The sequence below is a fragment of the Falco punctatus genome (genome assembly GCF_963210335.1).
Source record: "Falco punctatus genome assembly, chromosome: 12".
Classification (NCBI taxonomy): Eukaryota; Metazoa; Chordata; class Aves; order Falconiformes; family Falconidae; genus Falco; species Falco punctatus.
In genome coordinates, this window is record NC_137592.1 from 10,327,050 (window position 1) to 10,352,526 (window position 25,477).

Sequence of the window (25,477 nt, forward strand, 5' to 3'; positions counted from 1 at the left end):
GAAGGAGATGCAGAAAAACTACTTCAGCTTTTACTTTAGCAACTTACATGAAGCCTTCCCATGTTGACTTTAGGCCAGCTGTGCAAATAAGGCTGGAGGGGAAAAAAACCCAAACAAAACAGAGTGTCCCCTTTTGATTGAATTGGACCAGTCAAAGTGCTGAGTAGCTAGTTTTTTTAATAGGTTCATATACAGCTTTTTGAACTTGAAAGTTGCTAAGTATGCCTAATTTTGAAGAGTTTTTGACCTGGAAATTCCTATACAGGAATGACCAAGTAAATTTAACCAGCTCTGAATCTGTGTGTGATTTAATCAGTAGCGGTTTTGGGTTTGTTTTGGTCTTTTTACAAGTCATGGCTTACAGGTAAATGTAGTTAACAGTGTTCTTCAAGTCCCCTGTTTTTTCCATATTGATGCATCTGCATTGTTTATGATGACCCCTGCAGAGTTTCTGTAACTCATAAAAGGGGTAGATCTGTGACTGAAGAAAGGCTTTAGAGGCTTGTTAGCCAAGTAGTTCAATACATGGGTAACCGCAGGCTGTGTAAAGATTGACTACTGGTAGTATGCAAGACCTTTATGTTTAAAGAGGCTGAGAACATGGTAGTAATTAATTGATCCTTACATGATACTGTTTCACTGAAGTATTCTTATTTTATTTTTTTAGCACAACATTTAAAATTATGATGCTTTCTATTTACAGTATTTTTCACTGAACTGAATTAAAAATTCTTCATGGAGTCATTAACTTCCTTTGCTTCAGACTGACAAGTCAAATTGAGTTGCAGATTTTTAAAATCCTAGTGAAGGAACTTGTAGGTGAAATCCATCTTGAGCTTCCTACCTCTGATGCCATATTTCTCTCTATCTAATCAAAAGGTTCCTTAATCCTTTAGAAAGGATATAAAATGAGGCAATATTTACGGTTTCCATTGCAGATGACAGTACTGCATTAGACAACTTCCAGTACTCTATTCCCACTACTAAAGGAAAAAAAAAAAATAAAATGCTGTACTCTGATCCTTAATGAGCCTAAGCAACCTGCCTGCTTGCTGTAGTGCCTTCTTACGTCTTAGTATCTGTTCTGATGCTTTACATGTGTCTATTTCTGTGCCCAGGAACCTTATTTTATGGTGTATCCCATAACAGAGAACGTAGAAATAAAGTGCTGTTTCACTTAGTACAATGATGGCCTTTTGTAGTTTAATCACTTGTGGCCAATATGTTAAGTTTTACGTGTCACCTAATCAGAGACCTTTCTGCTCCATCATGGAGGTGAATTAAGAGTAAGTGTGAACAGAATGTCTGGTGGTGTTTGAATTCAGTGGTATAATGTAATATTTTAAGACTTGGCTTATGTTCCTATGCTTAAAATTGCTTCAGAGCTGTCCAGAATTTACTCGCCCACCTTGCGGTTTCTGAAGTGAAGCAAAGTTGTAAGAAAAAGCTCCTGACAGTTGCTTGCAGGTGTAATAACTATTTTAATTTTCCCAAATTAAAGTGCCTTGGTGAAGTTTCTGTGTGGAAGGTACTAGGTAGTGTTAGCTGGCATCCAAAATAACTAGCCTGCTAACATCACTTCAGGAATGAATGCTCTGAATCTAATGGCTTGAAATTTGGGGATCATTAGAATGATTATTTTTAGGAGTTCTTGGGAAGGAAAATCTTCTGGCTTAAGGAATAGATGGTGTTCTTCCCTCGTTACATACAAGACTGAGCCATTTCCAGCTTTTCTAAGTGGCTAACTAGTGTTGGTTTTTTGAGTTCCTAAAAATTCAAAACCTAACTTCAGGAGAAAGCTCCAGTTAATATCCCCTTAAAAGTACTAAACCTCTTTAAAAACTTGTATTATTCTGCTATAATACTGCATTATGTGTCACCAATACTATCTTCAAGTTGAATTGACAGTAGAAGTATGACTGCTGAAAATGTTCTCATGACATTGGTTTTCTTTATAGAAAGTGGAGCTGTTCCAAAAAAGAAGGATCCCTTAACACACACGAGTAATTCCCTTCCCCGTTCAAAAAATGTTGCAAAAAGTGGATCCACAGGCCTTTCAGGTCACCATAGAACTCCTAGCTACAGTGGAATATCATCTTCTTCTGTGTCTAGACCAGCATCTAATCCTGCAGCTTCGACTCACAAGGTATGGTAAAGATAAATATACCAGTATACATGTGGAAAGTCAATGTAAAGTCCAAACCAAACTTTGGATTTACTGCCTTTATTGCAGTACTGTAGTAGCAGGAAGTTGTTGTTTTTTTAAAAAAAACCCACAACTCTAAACCCCTACATTTTTGGCTAAGCCTCATGAGCTAGGCTGCAGAGTGGAATTTAGGTATTGGGTGGCTGCATGGGCAAGTGGATTTAAAGTGTAATCACAGTATTAAATAATAGTTGTTTTGAACACTGCATGGGAAACTGAGGAAGCTTATCTAGGAGAAAAATAAATGTTACTCCTAGTATGTAAAAGATGGAGAGAAGAACCCTCCTACTCCAGAACTATAGATATTTCTCCAGGCAAGTGCGTTCTATTCCAAAGCACGCATGCATGGGTTGTATTACAACCACATTGAAAAGCAAGTTACGGTTGGATTGTGACTGAAAGACACTTACTAGTCTTGTACTAATAAGACAGAAGAATGCTGAATTTCTTATGACTGATCTCTTTCCTTTCCGTCCTGATCTCCCCACTGCTGCTCCTGCAGTAAAGTAAAAAGAAGAGCAGAATGGGCAGAACATAAATGTGACTAAATGTTGTTGCTGCTATAATATGAGGGCTTTTAGTGGCCTGTTATTGAAATAGGACAGCAGTAGAAATTCTTGCTTATAGGTATTGAGAATCTGAAAGTTTGTGATGCTCTATTTTTAGAGTATGCTAGGGGAAAATACTGTTTTTAAATGTAATGAATTAGCTTTAAAGCAACAACAACAACAAAACAACAGCCCCACACCACTGGAGTCTTAAGATGTTCTGTCCATGGTTGAATATGATAGTATGATGTATAGCAAAATACAGCATCAGAATATCTGGTATTTGCTAACATACTAGGTTTTACTGGAGCAAATGAAGTACTGAGGTAATTTTGTTAACAGTATGTTTTAAAGGTATTATGTTGGTGGTTTTTTTTGTTTGGCTTTTTCCTCCCCTGTCTCCAGGCTGCTCCTAAAAACAGCAAAACAAATAAGCCTTCTACTCCTACCACTGCTCCTCGAAAAAAGAAAGACTTGAAGATATTTAGAAATGTGGACAGTAATCTTGCTAATCTTATCCTGAATGAAATTGTTGATAGGTAAGTCTGAAGAAAAGTAGGCTTTTCAATGCAGAAACCCAGTTTTTCCGTTCAGCATGGTCTTGGTCTACTTGGAATGAATTTAGTACTTCTAGTTTGTTGTGGGAGTTCTGGGGATTATTTTGGGTGGTTTTTCTCTGTTACTGTGGCAGAAAGATGAAAATTCAAATAAAAAAATGCTTATCTTCTTAAATGCTTAGCAATAGAAGTTGTAGATTTCCTCAGAAGGATTCTGTAGAAATAGTCAAATGCATTAAATTAGTCAGCTGCAGCTGAAAGAGTATCTCATTGTTAGACTAATTAGTATTCCATTTCTTTGTTAGTGGGCCAGCTGTCAAATTTGACGATATTGCAGGGCAGGAACTGGCTAAACAAGCTCTGCAAGAAATTGTTATCCTTCCTTCTCTTAGACCTGAGGTAAGCAAGCCAGTGTTGTTATCAGTCGGTGACAGAATCAAAGAAATGTATCGTGCTTCACACATGAAATGGCGATTCTTGAATCCTGTCTTTACTGGTTATTGATTGCTATTGATAGCTGTGTGGTGATAGCCATCTAGGAAAAGGAGAATGGAGAAGCTGTGTATCAAAATACTGCCATTAAATTACTAGTCTTCTGGTTAGTCAGTGTTGAAGAAAGTGACTGAGGCAAGAGCTCTAAAAAACCCCACAAACAGCCAAAACCAAACCAGGAAACTACAAACCCCTAAAAAATCAAACCAAAACCAGCCTGAAAATTTGTGAGGCTGACTGTTGCAGATAGCTGTAGCTGTGTGTCCAGCCCTATGTAGACACATAAAGGATAAAGCCCAGAACTGGAAGAGTGAAACAAATGAGACTTGTTTAGGTGAATTAAGTTATGACATGATCTGATTTGAAGAATATTAAATTGGCATTGTGATCGTGTTGTCTGTGTGGATGTTGGTTAGACTTTCTGAATAGTCTATTCACACCAGGACAGGATGCAAAGTGTAGTGAACAAGCAAGTACTCTGAGTTGTGTAACATTTGAGGGCAGATTTCCTCGTTACTTGGCTGAGTGGAAATTGGTCATTTAGTCTTTTATTTATCATAGGTGGTACCTCAAGTACTGTAACTGCCTAGATTCAGATCTGGTCTATATACTGCTGGAATTTTCTGAGCCATTTTGGAAAAAAATTAAATTGGTCATTTTCTAAAGCTGGACTTGCTGCAAGTTGCTGGACTCTTGCAGGAATTGCATGCAGTGATTTACTGCAGTGCTGATTGTTAAGCAAAATTGCTGTTTGTTTATTTGCTTGTGGGTCTCTTGTCCCGTTGTTGGGTGACTAGAGTTGCTGTGTGGTCTTTCTCTTTCCTTTAATGCAGTTTCTGGTTTTGAAGCATTGCAGGGAAGAAACCCTAAACCTGCTATAACATCACAGGAATACTAGGCCTGAGGAAAACAAAGCTTTGGCATCGAATACGGATGCTCTGGTACTCTTATGCAGGAAGAAAATGACACTGTACTGTCTCTGTTACTACAGTGCTTTAGTATGTCAGGTTTGTTGTTCAGTAACACTAATACAATGAGCTGGGTGGGAAGGACTTCTGAGATGTGAGGCTTGGAGTAGTTATGGCTCTTTTCTAATAACAGCTGGTGTTTTCAATAAGGTTGTCCTCATGTAATTGTACTGCTACATGCCTGCGTTCCCCCCTTCTTAAATGGAATTGATGCTCTAAACTTGTCAGGCTGGTCTGTCTTGTGGAAAGTGTTACTGCCTTTTATACTGCTTTCACAGTGTGTCCATGTGCACAGAACGAACATAACGTAATTTAACTGTTGTGTGGGAAACAATAGTGACATGCATTAGGTCAAGTTAGTAATAGAATGTTGTTCTCTAAAAACCTATGCTGTTGTAGCACTGCTGCTGTTGCTACCACTGCTCATTAGCGAGGCGTTCCTTGGTCTTAAACTGTTTCCCTGCAAAGGTAAATCAACATTTTCTTTAAGTCTTTGAAGGTAACTGATGATGATGTACTCTTCAGTTATTTACAGGACTTAGAGCTCCTGCACGTGGTTTATTGCTGTTTGGCCCACCAGGAAATGGGAAGACAATGTTGGTGAGAAAATTACTGCATGCATGAGTTGGTGGGCTTAAAATGTAACCATGAGGCGTGGCTTTCAGTTCAGGTGTTGCAGTAATAAACTGTATATTCTTCCTGGATTTGTGTTATGGTGTCAGTTAAATACAGAAATGAAAAATTGTTCTTAACTGTGGATTTCATGGGGGAGGGAATTGTTAAACTGTTCTCTATTTAATTCTTTTTGATATTTTGAAACTTAAGCCAGCAAGTCCCGTTGTGAGGGAGGGTAAAAGTAACATTTTGTGTACAGCAGTGATTAATCATAAATGGTCTGCTCTCTACTAAAACATACTAGAAGTGTGGTTTTGGGAATGGGGAGGGAGCACAGTAGCAAGAAGGAGGGTTGTCTCACTTCCACACTGCTGCGCAAAGAGCATAATTGCTGTGGAACTGTCTGGCTACTGCTTGCACATTTCAGCCTGATGTGCTATATCTGGGGAACTAGAGTGAAATGGCTGTGCATCAGCCAGGAGCATTGCAGCTGAGCCGGGCAAATCATCCTGCATCACATGGCATGGCTGCAGCTGCACACTCCCTTTGCTGATAGTGAAGCGGCATCAGCTCTGAAGTGCAGGAGTGTGAACGCTGAGCAGCTCACTTGGTCATCTGTTGTGGTTTACGTAATGGAACATAACTGATAATCACTCAAATTAAGCTGTATAACCAGGGTATCATAACTTCTTGAATATGGGGAAACTCTTCAAGAAGTGTGTACTCTGCATTCTGGCTGAACTGGTACCTTGCTTTCCTCTGAAAACAGTTTTTGCGTAGATAGGGTAAGGATCAAGAAACCCCCATAATTCTAACTTTTTTGTGATGTGACCCAACAGCTGCCCTAAATTACCCTAAATTAGTTAAAACTGTTTCAGATTTTTAATCAGGATACATTGAAAGGAGCTGCAGACTTGTGTTCTTCCATGAGCAAGTTGTAGTTAGCTGTGGAGGTGATATGATGAGAGAAGTCTAAGGGAGTCTGGAAACTTCTGTAGTTTGATTGCTTTCTGTTATTTGTAAGTGGCCTGTACAGAAGTTTTCTGTAGCAATCTACAAGGTGTTCTTTTTGAAGGAATGAAGTCTTTTTGAAAGACTTGTCAATCAGGACACAAGTGCTAGCTACAGAAGCAGTGTATGTGATGTTTTAAAAAGTACCTTTTTTTTTTTTTTCTTTCCCCTTTTCTCCCCCTCTCCTAGGCCAAAGCAGTTGCTGCAGAATCCAATGCTACCTTCTTTAATATAAGTGCAGCGAGCTTAACTTCAAAATACGTAAGTAGCAGCTGTAAATTATATTGGCCTGCAAATACATGTGCTGTAATTGGGGCTTAAGGCCAGAGAGACTTGATGAGTCCTTGATAACTGTTAGCCTATAGTGAGTGTAAAATTTTAAAGTGACTTGTGAAGTAAAAAACTTTGGTTTGTGCTTGTGATAACTCAGTGCCAAAGGCTTTTGCAGTTAAGGATGACCCTGGCTGTCACATAAATGAGTGATCGTGGGTTTTTTCTTCTTTAAAAGTAAATTAAGTAGGTCCCAGCTCCCTTTCACTCTGGTAATTTCTGTGCTGAAATATCTTGATGACTCAATTGTGATCATAAGTGAAGTTGTATGTTTCTTGTAAGACATAAATATAACATGGTGTCATATGTAATACTAAACCAGTGATTATGTGTGTATGAATAGACTGAGTGTGGTTGGCTATCAGCAAGATTTCGGCAGGCCCTTATCTTAGCTCCCTTGTAATAATGCTTTCTAAATCCCTTCCAAAAACAGTTTATTGTCATTTTAGGTGGGTGAAGGGGAGAAACTGGTGCGTGCACTATTTGCAGTAGCCAGAGAACTTCAGCCTTCTATAATTTTTATTGGTAAGACTTTAAATGTTGTTTATTTCTGTGTATTTTCTTGAATATTTTGACTTATTAAATTGGATTCATTAGGCAAACTTCTTTGCATAATTTCTGCAGTGCAGAGCGTCTCGGGTGTGACCTGCTAGCTGATTGGTAGTGCTATACAGGTCATGTTAGATTACTGTTAGGGTATTTAATTGGTGTTAGTAGTGCGAAGAAATGCCCTCAAACCCGCAGGTGCTATATTACCTTTATAGAGTAAGTCCATTTATGTATTAAACTTCAAACATAAAAATGGGTTTTGCTTGCATTGAGTTGCAGTTTATTATGAACAGGATTTCTTTTTTCCTCTCATCTGTACTTGCTGTTACATATTCAAAGGACAGCATGTTATACAGGCTTTTACACTTGTGTAAACTTAGATCTGTCTGTCCCCTAAGGAGTGAAGATCTGATCTCTCTTACTGGAGCCTTATATTAGCAAAAGAACTTAGGCAAACGTGAAGACTTTGATGTTGTATACTTAATTAAGATCTGTTTCTTTCTTTTTTCAGATGAAGTTGATAGCCTTTTGTGTGAAAGACGAGAAGGTGAACACGATGCTAGTAGACGTCTAAAAACAGAATTTTTAATAGAATTTGATGGTGTAAGTATTTAGTCTTGGGTATTGTTTGATTTAGCTGAATTGGCTAATGTAGTGGGTGTCAGTACAAGCTACAGATGAAGCACAAAGAGGGTTTGGTTCTGTCCACCTCCCCCGCGCGCCCCCCCCCCCCCCCCCCCCCCCAACTTGGTTGGCAAACAGCTTTTTTCTGTTGCTGTTAATTTTTCACCTTCTTACTATAGTATTCTGGAAAATTCAGTCTGGGGTGAAAGGTAGTAATCTGGAGATGAGCTCAAGTAACAGGTTGAAAGACTGTGGACAGAGAAGAAGGGGTAACAAATGGCAATGAAAAAGGAGCTGTGAGAACAGATGTTCTTACAGGGCAAGAGGGACACTGGAGGGCTATGCAGAGCTGAGTCCTTGTTTGGAATTGCATGGTTTGGTGAAGCGCATCTCTTCATTCTGGCAAAGTAAAAGAAGATTAAATGGCTTTTAAGTAGTGTCTTTGGTTTTTAAGGGATACGTGTCACAAAAGCACGCACTGTCAAGGTAAGGTGAGACTTGACAGGTGAGGATTTCAGACTAGTTCACATCAGAGGTATACACAGCTCTGATACATCAGAAGGATTAATTTCTGTGTTAGTATGCTTTTTATTGAACTATACATATTTTTTTCTTGGCGCCATGACTTAGACATGACAGGATACAGCAAGAATATATTTAATAGCATGTATGTAATACCCAGGAAAAGGAACTGGGTTTCCTAGTTGGGAGGGGAACAAATGAATATCTGAAGTCACGCAGCACCTTTTTTTGTATTGAACAATCTTAGTTATATTCCACTGGCACAGTGGTGAATGTGTGCTACATTGATGAAGCAATAGTAATGAGGTACTGGAGTAGAAGAATAACTATATACATAGACAGTGGGATCGGGAAAAACTTTTCCCAAGTAGGATGAATCTGGACAAATAATGCAACATGACGATGATACGCAGAAATTATTACATATGCATGCAGTTTTTCTTAAAATGAAAAGGGGAAAATTAAACCTAATTATTAAGCTAGCAAACTTGGGATTAAGGTGTAACTATATCACGATATTTTGTGGAACTTTTTGGACTCGGTAAGGCAGCAATAAAGTCTGTGAAGGATTGGACATTAGGTGAATAATAACACATCTGTGATAGCCAAATGTTTTCTCTGAAGTCTGGAAGCTGTAAGTCTCCATATTTTTGAGTATAAAATCAAGTCTTGCAGTTGAGCGTATTGGGGGAAAATTACTGTGTTTACTTTTGAATAGCTTTTCATTTTCATCACCACCTTCCTGCAAGACCCACATCAGATGAATCTGATCTGATTTAGTGGTTCTGGCTGCACCTTAGTCTAAAGTTTTGATTGTTTCTTTCTCTGTAGGCTTCAAAACAATGTTTGGTGTTAAAACACACAAAAGCAGAAAGTCTCTAGCTTTTTAAACATCATTATCTCTCGATCACTAAACCTCGGAGGGCTTTTTGTTTTCTCCAGCATTTTAACGTCCAGTTCCCTAGCAACATCTGTGCTCTTGCAAGGCTCTTTTCAAGCAACATAACTTAGGCATAGCGTCCTGTGTCTTTGTCCTTCTTTTTGTTTTCCTTTTTCCTAGTTTGACATTACATATATCTAAAGAATGTTTTAAAGCTAACTGCATGGGGAGAAAAAAAGAAGCATATACAGTAAGATCCCATTAGTGTGCCAAATACATGGCAAGTCTCTAACCGGTTTTGTTGTATTACTACTTGATGTAAACTCAAATCCTTCGTTATATAGGTGCAGTCTTCTGGAGAGGACAGAATACTTGTGATGGGAGCAACAAACAGGCCACAGGAGCTTGATGATGCTGTTCTCAGGTATCAACATGTCTCTGTGTTTGAATATAATAGTATGATGTTCGTTATGAAGAGCAGGTTTTGTTACTTAATGTCTCTGTTATAAAGTTTTGGAATAAGTAGCAAAAGCAGTTTGGTGAGGTTATATAATGTCTTGAAGGTGCCTGTCTCTTCTCTTTTGGGTTACATTTACACAAGCATGATGGCCTTGAAATTGCCTAAAACGGCAGTTGAGACCAAGTCAGCATTTTATACCCTCTTGCATCTTAATATATTGCTTTGTAATTATTTGGACCTTAATGGCAGGATGAAGGAGGAAATTTGGCCAGTGAAATCCAGTATTTCTTCTCTGTGAATATTGGACTGATGTCCCATGCAATTACAGATCTTGCAGTAGATTTGCCTTAGGACTTTTTGTGCTGCAAGTTCTCATACTTTCTCTTCTTTTCATTCTTGATTGAGGAAAATGGGTGTCAGCGCTGCCTGAACAAATAAAACACATCTTTAATGATTTCAAAGACTCTGTACAGTGAAGAGATGCTTCATTTCGTTGCTGGTGGTCAGTGGTATTTTTACATTTAGAGTGTTTTCTCTCTGGGAGGAGTCTTGTAACTTAAAGTAAGAGTAAGGTGACACCAGTGGCTTGTGTATATTGTTTGTTTGTTGGTTTTGTTTGGCTGATTGTTTTTAAATCCATAGTTCTACTCGCTAGAATTTGAAATTTTGACACTTACCAAACCAAATGTTAGCTCTGTATGTGCTAAAAAGTTCTAAGTGTGTGTGTATATGGTGTTTGGTTTTTTCCAGACGATTCACCAAACGGGTATATGTGTCTTTACCAAATGAGGAGGTGAGTGCTGTTATCCATGCGTTTTCTTCATTTTAAGATCAGTTTTATTTAAAAAAAGAATATAAACTCTATTTCTTAGGGTGTTCTCCACTTGCCCTAGTGGATGATTACAATTCTGTGAGTTAACTTACGGCCCAGCTTGGCAATTGATACACTGTGCTTTAATTCTGGCAAATATCTCAAGGTTTTTTATTTTTTTCGTATGTGCTAGTAGCAAATCTGGTAGTAGCTATTCTGTATTTCTTGGCTACTGAGGTGTTGCTCTCATACTGACAGGCATGGACAAGTCTGAAGTAGGGCTTGCAGGAGCACATTTGGTTGGATGGAGAAGAGTGTTTATTGCAAAAGATAAAAGTAGCTTTCTTTAATGTCTTTCAGCTCAGCAGCAGATTAGGGCTTTTGGTGAGGATTCTAATGTATTTTTGAAGGGGTTTGACCCTTGATCTCATTTGTTGCCAAATCCCTATCTCTTTCCCTGGAGAGATGATGGTGTACAGTCAAATTACAAAAGCACTGTAGGCAAGTTTAAACTAGTGAAGTGTGAAAGATAACCTGACAAACACGTAGTTTTGTGGTTGCAATTTTAAGTGTACTGTGAAGAAGAGTTTTATATCTGATAAATGTATCTTCTTTTCAGACAAGATTGATTTTGCTAAAAAATCTTCTAAGCAAGCAAGGAAGTCCATTGACCCAAAAAGAGTTGGCGCAACTAGCTAGGTAAGTTCTGTAACCATACTAAATAAACATACTCATCTACTGCATTCATTCAAAATGTAACTAGCGTAAATCATCAGACAGTGACAGTACTTGCTGGGAATGAATTGCATGCAATTTGGGAAGCTGGTGTCCCTTTGGGCTCTATGAAAATGTTTTTATATATCATATATATAATCTCACCACCTGGCTGGGTTTATGTTGTTGAAACACACTCATCGGTGCTGCTTTTCCTGAGGAGGGAGGAGGATGCTTCTCTCCACCTCTCCCCCAAGCAGTCCAGCACTTCTGCCTGATGCCAAAAGGCAGTACCAGTTCTATACTTGGCATGCATTATCAAATCAAAAGCAGCTTTTCTTTGCTGGTCCATTGCTAGGTTTGTTGAGGATATTACCAACATAGCAGAGCAAGTACTGGATAATTTTAGGTTCTTTTCAGTTTCATATTTGACTGGAAAAATGTGGGTTAACTGCTCTTCCTATTGTGAAACTTTGTTGGTTTGTTTTTCGTTATTAAGGTTGACACAGTACTACCGTTTGTCATCCTCAAATTAAATGTAATGAGTGTAAAGGAAATTAGACTAAAAAGCAGGTAGAGCACCTAGGGCAGGAAGGAATGAAAACAGGGTGTGAGCTATCAAAAATACACAAGTAGACTTACTTCAGTCTCCGTTTCTATTTGTGGTAGTACATAGGAGGTGAGTACAGTATTGGATGTAGCATTTGCAGTCTCTTAGTAACACTACAGAAATTTGATGTATAATCCAGCAGAATAAATTCTCTCTGTACTTGCAGGATGCTAGCTTGGGCCTATTTAGGCTACAGTAATAGCTAACTGGAGGAAAAAAAACAGTGTCTTGGATTCTAACTGGAAATTTATGAACCAAATTATAAGTGCAACTTAAGTGCACTTTTTTTTTTTTAAGGGTTTAGAGGAAATATAAAAGTTGAGGGTCCTGCCTGCTTAATCTGCCATATTTGTTTCAAAAGAGATAGGTATTTAACCTCCTTCATGATCATGCATTCTTTTGCTCCTCTGCAACTTTTTCTCTAAACTATAACAAAATTAATGATGTCCAGAAGACTAGGCTATGAAGCTCTGCTGCTGTAGCTAGCTGCTGTGCTCTATGATCTGGCTGAGTTTTTTGGTTTTAAAATTTTTCTTTAGGCAACCTTTACTACTTCTTTTCACTTTTGTTGGCAGTGTATGTTGCTGGCTTCCTGGTTCAGTGGAGACCTTTAATTTGCAAAGTATTTAATTGGTGAACTTGGAAATTAAGTCTACTTCTTGAAAAGCTCCCATAAAGTTTAGGTCCTTGGTTTGACCTCTTGTTTTGGTTTGTTATGGTTCTGATGATTTGAATGATCTGGGTGTCTGCCAGTCTTATAATAAAAACCAAAGCAACCCCAGACAGTTCACTTAAAGCATACCTGCACGTTTACACTGTATTATTTCCCAAATCGGTGGGAAGGGTGTGCAAGACACACTTACAGAACCAGTTTCCTTCCGAGTAAGGACCTGACCACTATATTTCCCTTCCAAGATGAATTGGAATTCTTACTTCAAACTGTGTGACGTGTTCTGGCTTCTGCAGATAACTGCTGAGGTTGTGGCTCAGGCCATTGCAGCCATATCAAGTCCCTCAGCTGGTTCTTGGTCATTAGCAATTCCAGGTTTAGGCTTTAATGTTGGAATCAGTTGGCGAGTCACCGTGCTATGCTAGAGATAATTTTCCTTGTGTAAATTATCCGAGGCTGTTTCAGTATGCTGCTACAATGCAGGCTGTAAATCCAGTGAGTAGAGAAGTTAGCCAAATACTTTGAGAGTGTAGTCTATCTGTTACCAAACCTTCCATGCAGGGGAAAAAAGTGTCCCACCAGAAACACTGCTGTCTGTACTGTAACTCCCTAAGCAAAGTGGTGCTGCTATTCAGATTTGTATTTACTCTTCCGAATTAGTAGAATTTTGTACTCCCTGGAGTCCCCGGGTCAACTGCTACCATGGATTTCCATTAAGGGCATGCTGCAAAGCTATTGCTTATTTTTACAACCAAACACCACTGTTAGATTTTTAGTAATGCCTGCTTTTGCCCTTTGGCTCTGATGTCAGTTACAACTGCATAGTTTTATTCAGAAAACTGGTCATGGGATCGCATTGTAATACCTGTGTGGTGCATTGGATTCCCATTGCATTGATTGGGTTGAAAGAGCAGGACAGCTGAGTTTTTTTGTTTTATATTAATTTATGACAAACTAGTTGGTAGGGCATTCTTGTAACAAATAGTAAATGTGGTTGAGATGAGTTTTCATCTACAAATCCAAGTTGGTTGCTGTCTTTTTCCTTTTCCTAGAATGCTGTTGTGGATTTTAAATCTGTGCTTTAAATTTGATCTCAGAAAAATTTAAATATAGATCACTTATGCTGAATGCGCTTCTGATATATTAAATTTGCAAAGCAACATAAAAATAATACTACTTCTGATTAATTATCATTTTAATTGTATGCAATTAAATTGATGGGGTTTGAAGCATGTTTGGGTTTTTTCTTCCTCCTTTCCCCGGCTTTTTCTTTTGACAAAGAATGACAGATGGATACTCTGGAAGTGATTTAACCGCATTAGCAAAGGATGCAGCGCTGGGCCCTATTCGAGGTAAGCTGCATAGCTTTTTATTGAAGTGTGGAAAAGAACTCAGTGCCTTTGATATTAGAGATGCTGTATTTTCCTACATCTTTATAATTCTTAAACCTCTGAAATTAAGCTTTTTAGATTGGATTTTTGGTCTGTTCCTCATAACAGCATCTATACCTATAAGACTGACCTTACAGAAAACCCTTCAGTACCCCTCACCATGTGGAACAGACAATTTTTGTGTCTTAAGAGGAAAGCAGGGTGAAGTGTTTTTTGCAGATTTGTGTTTTGGTTTTTTTAACTAGTGCATCTTTCTTAGTCTAGTGTCTGTTCTGTTGCATCTAAATTATTACTCGAATGGCAGTCTCTGACTCTTACTTGTCTTCATAAAGTGGACAGATCTCCTTCAAGTCTGAAGGAAAGACGTAGCGAAACAGAAGCAATTTTTGTTTTGTTTTTTTTTTTAGATATGGTTTGAATGGCACAGCTTTCTTTAAACTCTCTTTAATGTTGAATTGTGATCCAGATGACAATTATGATTCAAGTAGAGTTTTACCTTTATTTATTTGTTTTTCCTTTGATGTTTCCAACTCAGAAAACCCAGTTTTAATGCAAACTGAATACTTTTTTCAAGCACCCTGCCCCTTTGTTCTGTTTCACTAGCTAGTTATGGGTCCAGTAACCACATATGAAGGGGCTTTGTTTTGTAGAAGTCAGTAGTGGGGTTTTGTGAAAAAAAGACAGTGATGAATTGATGCTAGTTTGCTGGTTGTAGATATTTTGTCCTACCCAACAGAAAGGTGCTAAAGGCAGCCAGAGCAAAAGTGTTCTGTAGTATCAGCCTATTATGTGTAAATGAAAGTTGTTGCAACTCTCTCAAATGATTTATGGGGAGGAGAGGTCTGTACATGTTTTGTGGGTGTGTGTTACTTTTTTTCAATTGATTCAAAAACACTATAGCATGCAGTTTTGCCAGTGCTCTGTCTCTTTGAAAGCAGCTGCTAAAAGTAATGTTACTTTACCAACTCACTTTCAGCTGTTGAGATTGTGGGGTACATCTTCCAAAACCCGGCATAATAATTGAGAAGCAGAACTGCATTAAATAGCTCTCACAAGAAACATCATGTCTCCTAAGATTTTGAATATATTTATTTAGGGTGGTTGAACTTATAGTGTATGCATTTAGGTATGCAGGCTTTACTTCGCTGACAAATCACTTTTGCATGCAAGTCCATTTTGAGAAGAGACTATGAAATGTTTTTACCTATTTCTTCCACCTGCTCCTGGCATCCATATAAAACAACTTATTTTTTTCAATTTTTTTTTAATGTCAGCCTTTCCAGTCCTGCCTAGATTCTTTCTTGCACCCTCAGAGCAAAACATTTGCTCTAATATGTTGATACCATAACAGTATTGCAGGAAAAAAAAAATGGCCAAGTACATGGGAATGATTACATCCCACCAGTACTGTGCAGGGCAAGAAGCACTCCTGTATGGCCTGCCTGATTTTATTTCTGTGTTCTTGGCTGATGGTACCTTTCAGTTTCATGAAAATTGTGCGTTTGAGGGGTAGGGGTGTTGTAGGTGCCAGGAATAATGTGGGGAAGGCAGCTCTGTTATGCTTGTGTGCTGTTCCCCATGCTTCAGGAAGAAGTAGTTCTGCTACCACTTTGTACTGTATCTGCAGCGTTGAGTGAGAGCAGCCTGCTTGAGGAGCTGGGAAATGTGGAAGAAGGGGGTGAAAACATGATGTACCTTTTGGTACAGGAGATTATGTTGAGGCAGGGAGGTGTAACTTTCAGCTCTGGGTTTTTTCAGGATAAAAGTGCTTTTAACATGCTTTTGTTGACATAAGTGATGAAAGTTTTCTTAAGAAACTCACTGGTCTCCCTTTATTTTTACAGAATTAAAACCAGAACAGGTGAAGAACATGTCTGCCAGTGAGGTATGCTGTTCTAGCAGTTGTATTTTCTTCTTTGAATAGAATGCATGCTCACCAGAAACTTCCAAGATCCCTTTAGTATCACACAAAATACATAGCATAATTTTGGGGGGGTGGGGGATATTACACTTTTTGATTACTTCTTCATTGAAGAAAATCCTTTACAAATAATGATAGAAAAGAAAATCTGTCCTCAGGTGTTTGAGGTAGGTTGTGTAGTGTGTTGGTTGTCAGCCTTAAGAGCACCTCTTTCTCTGATAGTAAGGCTCTGCTGTTAGTTTCAGCTGACTGCTCTTTTCTTTTGCACTGAACTGCAACATGATCTGTTACCTATCAGATGATGTCAGAGGCCTGGCTTCTATTTTGTTGTAGTGTTACTCCCTCAGAACACTCCCAGAAGTATTATGTCAAATGATTCATTTTATTTCTAACCCCCCTGCTCTATCTTTACATGAAGCAAGGCATCTTAGGGAGAACTTCTGAGGGATTTTAACAGATTTGTGTATATGTATACTTACTTTCTTTCATGTCAACCATCATAAAGCAAAAAAAAAAAAAATTCCTCACCACAAATTGCATCTGTAAACCTCAAAAAAAGAAGAGGTTGGTCTTGCGTATAAAAGTTTCTGTTTAAATGTGTGTGCAAAACACAGTTATGTAGGGGAAAATGAAGGAAAACTTAATTCCCCTGTTGCTTTCCGTGTTTAGCCTGAGATTGTGGCTAAGGCTGTAATAAGCTGAAAGGATTTGTTGCAGGAAGACGATAACATCTGTGATGGTTTGTTGTGAATACAAGTATAGCTCCAATAGCCTATAAACACTCAGTCCTAAAGACATGTGGGGAGTCTTCTCCAGTTGTAATGTTAATACTCATTTAATAATGAGGCTGCTTGTTCCACACAGTTCGGATATCCCCGTCATGCCTGGGCATTCCTCTGTGTGGGAAATGTCTGTTATAATCATGTCTTCTGCAAACAACTGAAAGGCACGTGTTGAATCGGAGAGGTTGGCTGATGGGGATTACTTGCCCGCCAGCATGCTGTGGTCTGAATACAACAGTCCCCTGTTGGGCAGAAGCGTGCCGTAAACATGTTAAAAAATCCCTGGTCTTACTCTTCACTCAGTTCTGTGCCCTCATGTGCACCAGCTTGCACCACCTAGTGAAACGGGAAGTAACGACACAGTCTCACGGGCTATAAATAACAAGGCAGACATTATGATTGCCAAGCGTTAGTTTATTAAAACCAGTAGATACTAATATTCTTAAATTACCAGACTCTCTTGCATCAGGTTGTAGAATCATAGAACAGGCCAGGTTGGAAGGGACCTTGGAAGATCATCTGGTTCAACCTTTCATGGGAAAGGGAACCCAGATGAGATTATTTAGCACCTTGCCCAGTCACATCTTGAAAACCTCCAGCGATGGGGTGGCAGCACCTCCCTGGGGAGGTTGTTCCAGCAAATGACTTCTTGCCGTAAAAAACGTGTCTTATGTCAAGGTGAAGCACTCGGAGTATGCTTTGTTAAAAGTGGATACCAAAGTACTACTTGAATAAACTGAAGTACGTAAACCACTTGTGATCCTGATGGCTTTCACTTCTTGTTGTTTAGATGAGAAATATCAAACTATCAGATTTCACTGAGTCTTTGAAGAAGATAAAGCGCAGTTTGAGCCCTCAGACCCTGGAAGCATATATTCGCTGGAACAAGGACTTTGGAGATACCACAGTGTGAAACACTACTTGAAGTGAAATGAAGTGCTGCCTGAGGAGTGATTGGTACAGACTACTGGAAAGCAGCCAGAGTTTACAGGACTTTACAGATCTTTAAGTATCTGCATTACAACTTGAGATAAAGAAAAAATTATACAATGTGAAATGTGTTTATCAAAGCCTCCTTGCCATTTAGTGAGGACTTAAACGCTGTAAGTAAGAGCACAACAGGACTTGAGATAAGATTCTTAGCAATCTGATTATGGTTGAACAATAATATGTGTATTTTGTTTCAGCTAGAAGGCTCTGATGGTATTGATCATTGGAAGACCTTTTCCCTATGTTTTGTGTGTGTGTGTTCTTTGTTTTAAATTTTGCCATGACATCAATGTCTGGCTTTCTTCCTGGTAACTTACTAACTTATAATTGGAGGTTTGTAAAACTTTGGTTCAGTTTTTGACTTTTTTTTATCCTTAATGTGCCAAATAAAATAATTTCCCTATGCAGGGAGGAAGAACAGCATTGGGGAATTATGATTATTAAAATGTAAAAAGCAGCTGGTCTGTTATTATTTGTCTTTCTGTTTAGTTGTAATGTGACTGTATTGTTCACAGAACAGTTTTAAAGAAGACCTTTGATAGCAGAACAGCAAAAAAACCCCAACCCTATAAAACCAATTCAAACTGTCTTTTAAAACAATTTAGATTACTAAATAAAAAAAATAGACTAAGACATTCATTTACTGGCAGTATTTTCTCTTATTGCATTTTGTAACGCTTCCATTGGTAGAATGTTAGCTTATGCTTATGGTGTACAACTTGAAGCCCAGCTGAAGTTTAAGAGAGTAAGTGATGCTAATTGTCAGGTTTTGGAAATGATGTGTTTCTACTCTGTATTTTGGTCTCTTGATGATAATTGCAAGTAAAATTTCCATTGTGATAATTTTTTAAATCTCCACATGTAAGCATTAAAATACAAGGCTACATGTTTAATACATGGCACACATTAATGTTTTTATAGCTTTCATATCTTTTGGTTTATATATTAAAGTATGAAACACTCAATTGATCTGCTTTTTTAAAAAAGAAACTGCATCTTTGTACAAAGACTTGTTTTTATTATATAAATGACAAGCTATTAAAAAAAAACCCTTTAAAAAAGCCTTTAAATACTGTAATAAAGGAAGACATCTTTGCCTTTACTTCCAAAGGCCTGACAACTTGTTTACAAATTCTACATGGATTTGCAAGGCAGAACACTAGTTCCTTGTTAGAACAGGTTTGTGGGGGGTGTGTGTTTGAGTTTTTTGGTTTTTTTTAAAGACAACTACCCCTAACTTAGTGATATTACAAATACGCATATTGTTTACAGTTGTTTCAACTAAATTGAGTTACAAGCTCTGTTTGCTTTTGGTCTTAACAGAAAATTTTGTTCTTAATTTTGTTCATTTAACTTATTTTTTTATTGATAGGAGCAAGTCAAGTATTTCTGGGACTACTCACCTGAAAGTTGACTATAAATAATATATTATATATATATATTTGGAAAAAAAAGACCCTAGCTGATAGATGCAGTATAGGTATAGTAGTAAATACCCAGAGCGGACTCTGTGCTCACTGTGTAGTATTGAGTACTGAACAGCAACTGTGTCAGACTCCTGAGATGCACAGATGCGGTATGTTTGGGATTCTGTTTTTTATTGAACCAGAGATGCTTTTAATTGATCTTAAGATTAAAAGCAATTAAGTAAGAGAAGACTGTGTTCCACTAGTATGCCTTTTGAAATAGTCTAACCAAACCACTTCTAGCCTTCTAAGGGTATGGCTCTCAAATCTATGTCTGATGTAAATGAAATGTGTGACTTCTGTTCCCCGGAGTAACTCCCCTTGGAAAAGCAAGAAATGCTAAAAGATTTTAGTTTCTTAAATCTCATGTCTTGCTTGCTTTGCCTTAGTTCTGCTTTCAGTAGACCATCTCTGGTGCTGGAGATTTTGGCTGACTTGATCTGTGTTTGTCATAGACCTCATAGTGCTAAGCATGAAGATGTCACGGTTATGTTAGCATCTGCCAGATAGCTCAACAGCTTAAGGTAGGCCCTTGGTAGTCTTACTCATAAAGCTTCTTGTTTCCTTGAGATCGTTTGCAAATGAGAACTTTGAGGGTAACACTTCTGGGTTTGAGTGTTCCTAATACTTGTTATCAAACTCTGGTTTCTTCCACTTAATTTTGGGGAATATACTGGTATGAATTTCAAATACATACCTATTGGCATGTAATAGGTACCTGAAATGTTGAGGTAAAAGTTCCCATCTGCTGAAACGCCACCAGTATGCAGCACAAAGGGTCAGAAGTCTGAGCTGCTAATTCAGAGAAAGGGGATTAGGCCTTTCACTTGTTTGTACAACCAGTTCAGGCCAAGAGAATCTGTGTGTCTGGTGCCACTGCTTTTTGGTTATTTCTTCTGCCAGATTGTTTTCTGCATAATGGATGAACTGCAGCTCTATAAATCGGTGCTGGAACACAGTAATAAGAACTCGGTTTTGTTCTGTAACATCAGTTTGCTCCACAGCTGTTGGATTTTTAGCTCATGACCCAGTGCTGTTTGGTTCATAAATCACCCTAAATGTCTTGGTTATGCTGTGTTCTGAATACTGTCTTTTAAGAATAGTTCTGGCCTTCATAAGGCATTAATGCACATCTGCTTCCTTGTTTTACATGTACTGAGTAAGTCCCAGCTTAGTCACTTTCATCTATGTGTTGGATTAACTGTACAAAAGCAGATCGGGGAGGGGGGGGGGAAGGAAAACCAACACAAACCACCAAAACCCAACCAACCAGCCCAAACAAACAAAAAAAAAACCCTCCAAAATTCAACATCACACCACACACACACACACCTCCCACACCCCCCGCTGACTTCCTGTATTTCCCAAGGCTGTGGTATTTTATATAGAACTTTGCAGCTATATTTACCATAAAATCAGATTATGTTCTAATACAGTATCTTGAATGAGGCTAGGATAAGCAGGGCAGCAGATTGGATGCTTTTAACCTTTGCAAAGATTGGCATTACATTAGCTCTCTAAACTGCCTTTTTTTTCATGTGTGTATGTATGTGCCCACTGCTAATGAAGGAGTGATTTGACCCACTTTTTTGAGAATAATTTCAATGGGAAGCAGGTTGTCAGGCGCTCTGCCAGCATGTTTTACTGACTAAGTGTAGCAGTTACTGGAGGGAGGAAAAAACCATGAGCCCAAGCCTGCCTGCACACACACCCCCCCCCCCCCTTTTTTAACAACCTTTTTCGTATATCATTGCTTCTGTTTATTAAGCAAGAAACACACCTTTTGTCTTTCTGCATGTTGGAAGAACAGTGTCTTCTCAGGCTGCGGGCTGCTGCTTTTGGTGGCATAACAGGAGGAAAAAAACTCAAGCACTGTGTGATGCTTTGTCACCTTTGAAATGAGAATTTGTTGTGTATTGTGATTATCCCTTTACTAATGTTGACTTTTCTGTAGAGTACACCAAACCTGTACGGGTTCTCTCCTTGCAGCTAAGACAAAACCAACACATAATATTAAAGATAAGCCTTAAACTAGGATATTTATGCACATCTAAGTCTCTGTCCTGTTAGTCTCTTAGACTTCACAGAGTTCTGTGTATTAGAAATAGGTATTCTGCCCCCGAGACGTCTTACTGACTCTACTTCAGAAAGTCGCTGATATGGTTTTGTCCAATGTGGCCCTGCAACTTACTTTATGGAGGTAATATATGTGATGGTAACACTTTAAAATGGAGAATAGGATCTCTAAACTGAGGTATTTGTTGTCACTGCACTAATTGGAGGCCATTGCTGATCTCACTGTTAGATTCTCTCAAATGTTTTTAAAATGGTAGTGTTTATATATATATAACTTACTCAGATAATTAACCTTACCTTCTGGTGTAGAATAAATAGTAGTTTTTGTATTCTTACCAAGCGGGTTTTAGCACAGCTTGGCACTGCTGCCAAGTCCATCTTAGGAACTTACAAGTACTCTGCACTGGGAATACTGAAGTCGGATACGATGACAAATTTAACAGAGACTTCTGTTCTGCAACCAGTATGGAAAGCAGCATTCTCCTTAGGGCTTCCTTAACCACCTATGGTCAAAATTTGTACCCTAGCTTCTCACACTGCTTTCCTACCCAAGACACGGGTAACGCATCCTTGTGCCGAAGACACGCTTCCCTAGCTATTCCAGTGCTGTAGTGATGCTTCTGCATGTGGCGGCTTTGGGAGGTGGCAAGCGCTATTGTAGGTGACAGATTTTTCGGTCATTGTGGTGGTCTCAAGCTTTCGTGATGTTTTTAGTTGTTGGGGATTCTACCAGATATCAAAATTGGAATGAAAAGTAGCAGGCAGGTAGTGAATGCAACTAGTTATCTCGGTCATTGTGCTAATTAGAGGCAGTTGCTGATATTGTTAGGTTCTCTTGAGCTGCTATTCAGTGTTGAAGGATGTTATTTTACTTGCCTATGTGAATTTTTATTCTCAGAACTATCTACTGGTCATCCTAAGAGGTGAGCGATGGATCAGTTATTTTCTTTTAGAATTTTTTCTTTAAACATTCTTTTAAATATTTTTCCTTTTAAATACTGCTAATTGTAATTCCACAGGATAAGGAAGTTAACTGTCACTTCCTACAAATACAGTATAATCTTCGGAAGTATGGGGAAACGTGTATTGTGTTCTTCCTGCTTCTCCTGTAAATCATTAACTGTCTTAGAGTAGAAACTGTTTACTTTGTCAATAACTACCTCCTGAATTTGGCAATAATTGGCAAGGTGTACGCTCCTCCAGTGGATCATATATATTGGCTAAACACTGTGGGTTCTTCAGAGTTTGATCTTTTGGTTCCCAGATTCTTGATGTGTCTGGAAACTATGGTGATCAACCTTGTTTTGCTGCAAGACTTTCTTTGCCTTCGTAAGACCACACTTCTTAAAGTTCTGTTTCAGAGAAATGGTTTTGAGGGAAAAAAGTCAATGTTCTCTGTAGTTGGTTAATATAGGCATGTTCTTCTACAATGTCAGGGGTGTAGCCTCTCAGTTCTGCAAGTTGGTTGGATTTTTTTTTTACCATTAGAAGCAGGGAAGAAAGTACTTTAATAGTTGTACACCTATCAAAGGGACTGGAAACAGAGAAACTGGTTTTGCCACATGATTCAAATTTTTATTCATGTGAAGGGCTAATCAGTATTTTTGAGATCTGGATTAAAGTGACAAAAAAACAAAGGTGGAGACAAAACACTATACCCCACCCCCATTAAATATATTGGGTGACTCCAGTCTGGGATGGGGTTAATTCTTGTATTTTGTTATTTTGAAGCACACTTGTTTCATTGTTCTCTTAAGAATGTCTTCTGAAATGTTAAACATCATTTTATTAACAAGCAATGTAAAAAGCATGATGAGCAGTCACATAGCTTTAGCTTCACAATAAAATGTTGCATTTGTCCTGTTCTTGTTTTCTTGTCTGTTTATCAGATAAAATGTCCAAAATGAAAAGCCTTTTTGTTAAACCTGAAGCCCATTAAATCACTGCTGGTTTAAAAAAAAAATAATCAGGTGTTGTATACCAGATGATGGAACAATAAATATGTAAATACCTCACTGAGTTTCTAAAGGACATAACTGAAGTTCTTAAAACTAATGTAAACAGAAGTGCTACTTCCTAAATAAATGTGCTGAAACTGAAAGTGTGTGCTTATCCTAGTCTTGCTAAATCACAGTGAAAACCAGGAGGTTTCATGTAACTGATTCTGGTAGTCATGGTGAAGTCCTGAAAATCACTATTGGGAGCCAATTTACTTGATTTCAAAATGGCACTTTTGCTGGGAGGAGAGTGCTGCCGTTACTTCTGATGTAACAATCTAAATTCTTCACTTATCCCCATCTCCTTACTCCTTATAATTCTTTCTGGCCATTGTCTTCATGCTGCATCTGGACTACTAATGGGACTACTAATGACTACTGGGGTTTTCTATTCTCACAGTTGGATCCTGATGAGATTTTTTTTTTTAAAAAAAGTTGGATTAAAGTAGTAGTATTACATATCTGGCAGCATCAGGGGTCTCTCAAAAAGTGGCCATGATCACTGCCTTCAACAGATCATCCTATCAGTCACTGTTAAAGCAAGCAAACAAAACAAAAATCAGTACAGCAATGGGGGGGGCTTTTGAAGATTTCACTTTTTTTGCAAATATATATTGCAAGCACAGTGTGTTCTAATATTGTAACTTCTGTTATTTTCAAATCTCACTCTAGGAATTTCTAGGCGGCCTCAAACTTGCCTCAGTTGTAAGCCACCCCTGAAGACTGTTTGGTTTTGCTGTATGCAGAAAGTTAGTATCAGCTGTGCTATTAGTTGCAGTATTTAGCTTCTCTGAATTGTAGAAGTGCAGTTTCTTATAACTTGTTTGCTTCTTCTGGGAAGAAATACTCCAAGATGTGAAATAATCAAAAAGCCCGGTAATGCATCAGTAATGAAGTAACCAAACAACTCTTTAATTGTGGAGCATATCACACAGATAAAACGTTAGCCCTGTGGTTCACCCAACTTCTGATTTCCCGGTTAAAGTTGAGTGGAGGTAGCAGCTGCAGTTTGAATTCTCCTACCTGTCATGCAAATCTTACAGAGTGCAAATGGATTTTTTAAATTGTTTCCCAAACTACTTCTGTACACTAGAAAAGATTTCTTCATGACAGCCAACAGCTTAGAACGAGGTCTGAGACATTAAATACATGTCTTGTGGAATACAATTACCTGTCCAGTCTGATAGTTGTTCTTAATGAGTGTCCTGTAAGGACCAGATACGCTCAAAATGTGGAAAATAAAGATTATTTATTTTCAGCAATGAAATTACATGCACTGCAAATGCAGAGGAACCAGAGAAAATGCACACCTAAAATTTATCCAGTGGGTGGGAAGCAGATTAATTTTAAAGACCGTGGCTTGTTTCTGGTTTCAGTTGATGCACAGGCCACTTCAGCTCTGCATCTGCTTTTGGTGTGTTTCATGAAACTGATTAGATGCAAATAACATTTTTAGTCACTCTCACCACGGGCCCTGGACAAGTGAATAGACCATTAAAAGACCAAAGATGGGGCAGCATTACAGAAGGCTGTTTTAAGTACCTTTCTAGGCACAATTCTGTCTTAAGAAAATACCTAGCTTAAATTTTTATTCCTATCCCTCCTCCACTTCTTTCCCAAGCACGGTATTAAATAAGCTGTCTTGTGACTAGATCTTTCTGTAAATTAAATATCATGCAGTGTTTTGTCACAGTTTTCCTTAACAGAGCTACCCTCGCTTCCTAGATGACCTTGGTTCTGTATTTTGTTCCTGGTGGGTGCAGGTTCCATGGGAAGCGATCTTACCGTCCACATTTCTACCGACAGAAGCTATGGTTTAGCAGTCTGCAAGCCAGGCCACACAAAGGGATTGTCGTCACCTTGCAGTCCTTGTGTCCCCGTGTCCCAGAGCCTCAGTAGCAGTAGTCACAGCAGGATCTTAAATCGGGCCTTGTGCTTTTTCCTCCCTCCGAGCCCCGGCTTAGTGCTACGCACCTGCTACGCACCAAAACAGACACTGGGACGGGCCGGGCTGCCTGTAGGTCACTCCTCTGAACTGCGACGCTTCTGATGTTGTAACGAACTGACAGCAACGGGAGCGATTCTCACAACTTCGGCACACAATACGGCGGCTACATTTCCAACAGAGCTACCGGCCCTCCGGCCTTCTGCCGGGGAAAAAGCCGCTCTGGCAGAGGCGTACTCACCGCCAGCGGCGCGGAGCCCTGCAGGGCCCGGCCTGCCTGCCGGTGTACTTCCCTATGGAGGATTCCGCGCCCCGGGAAGCGGCGGACACAAGCCGCCCGCG

General features: G+C 38.8%; 1 protein-coding gene and 1 long non-coding RNA gene across 6 annotated transcripts in view; one reads left to right on the forward strand and one right to left on the reverse strand.

The window, feature by feature from the left end:
• The window catches only part of SPAST (spastin), a 35,159-nt gene extending 16,869 nt beyond the window's left edge, over positions 1-18,290 (forward strand). For 4 of the 5 annotated variants that reach the window (XM_080408104.1, XM_080408103.1, XM_080408102.1 and 1 more), the window contains 13 exons: positions 1,959-2,146; positions 3,160-3,293; positions 3,617-3,710; positions 5,297-5,371; positions 6,587-6,658; positions 7,177-7,252; positions 7,788-7,879; positions 9,647-9,726; positions 10,513-10,555; positions 11,193-11,272; positions 13,849-13,919; positions 15,803-15,843; positions 17,452-18,290. In XM_080408104.1, the coding sequence (XP_080264230.1) occupies positions 1,959-2,146; positions 3,160-3,293; positions 3,617-3,710; positions 5,297-5,371; positions 6,587-6,658; positions 7,177-7,252; positions 7,788-7,879; positions 9,647-9,726; positions 10,513-10,555; positions 11,193-11,272; positions 13,849-13,919; positions 15,803-15,843; positions 17,452-17,574 (1,169 nt within the window). In that variant the 3' untranslated portion in view covers positions 17,575-18,290. Of the gene's footprint in view, positions 1-1,958; positions 2,147-3,159; positions 3,294-3,616; positions 3,711-5,296; positions 5,372-6,586; positions 6,659-7,176; positions 7,253-7,787; positions 7,880-9,646; positions 9,727-10,512; positions 10,556-11,192; positions 11,273-12,063; positions 13,920-15,802; positions 15,844-17,451 lie in introns of all 5 variants that reach the window. The other variant, XR_013931391.1, reaches the window with a different exon arrangement.
• Positions 18,251-25,088, reverse strand: LOC308071943. Its single transcript, XR_013931395.1, has 2 exons — positions 24,976-25,088; positions 18,251-23,721 (listed from the first exon to the last, which is right to left on the reverse strand). It is a non-coding gene; the product is annotated as an uncharacterized lncRNA (long non-coding RNA).
• Between the last annotated feature and the right edge of the window lie 389 nt (positions 25,089-25,477).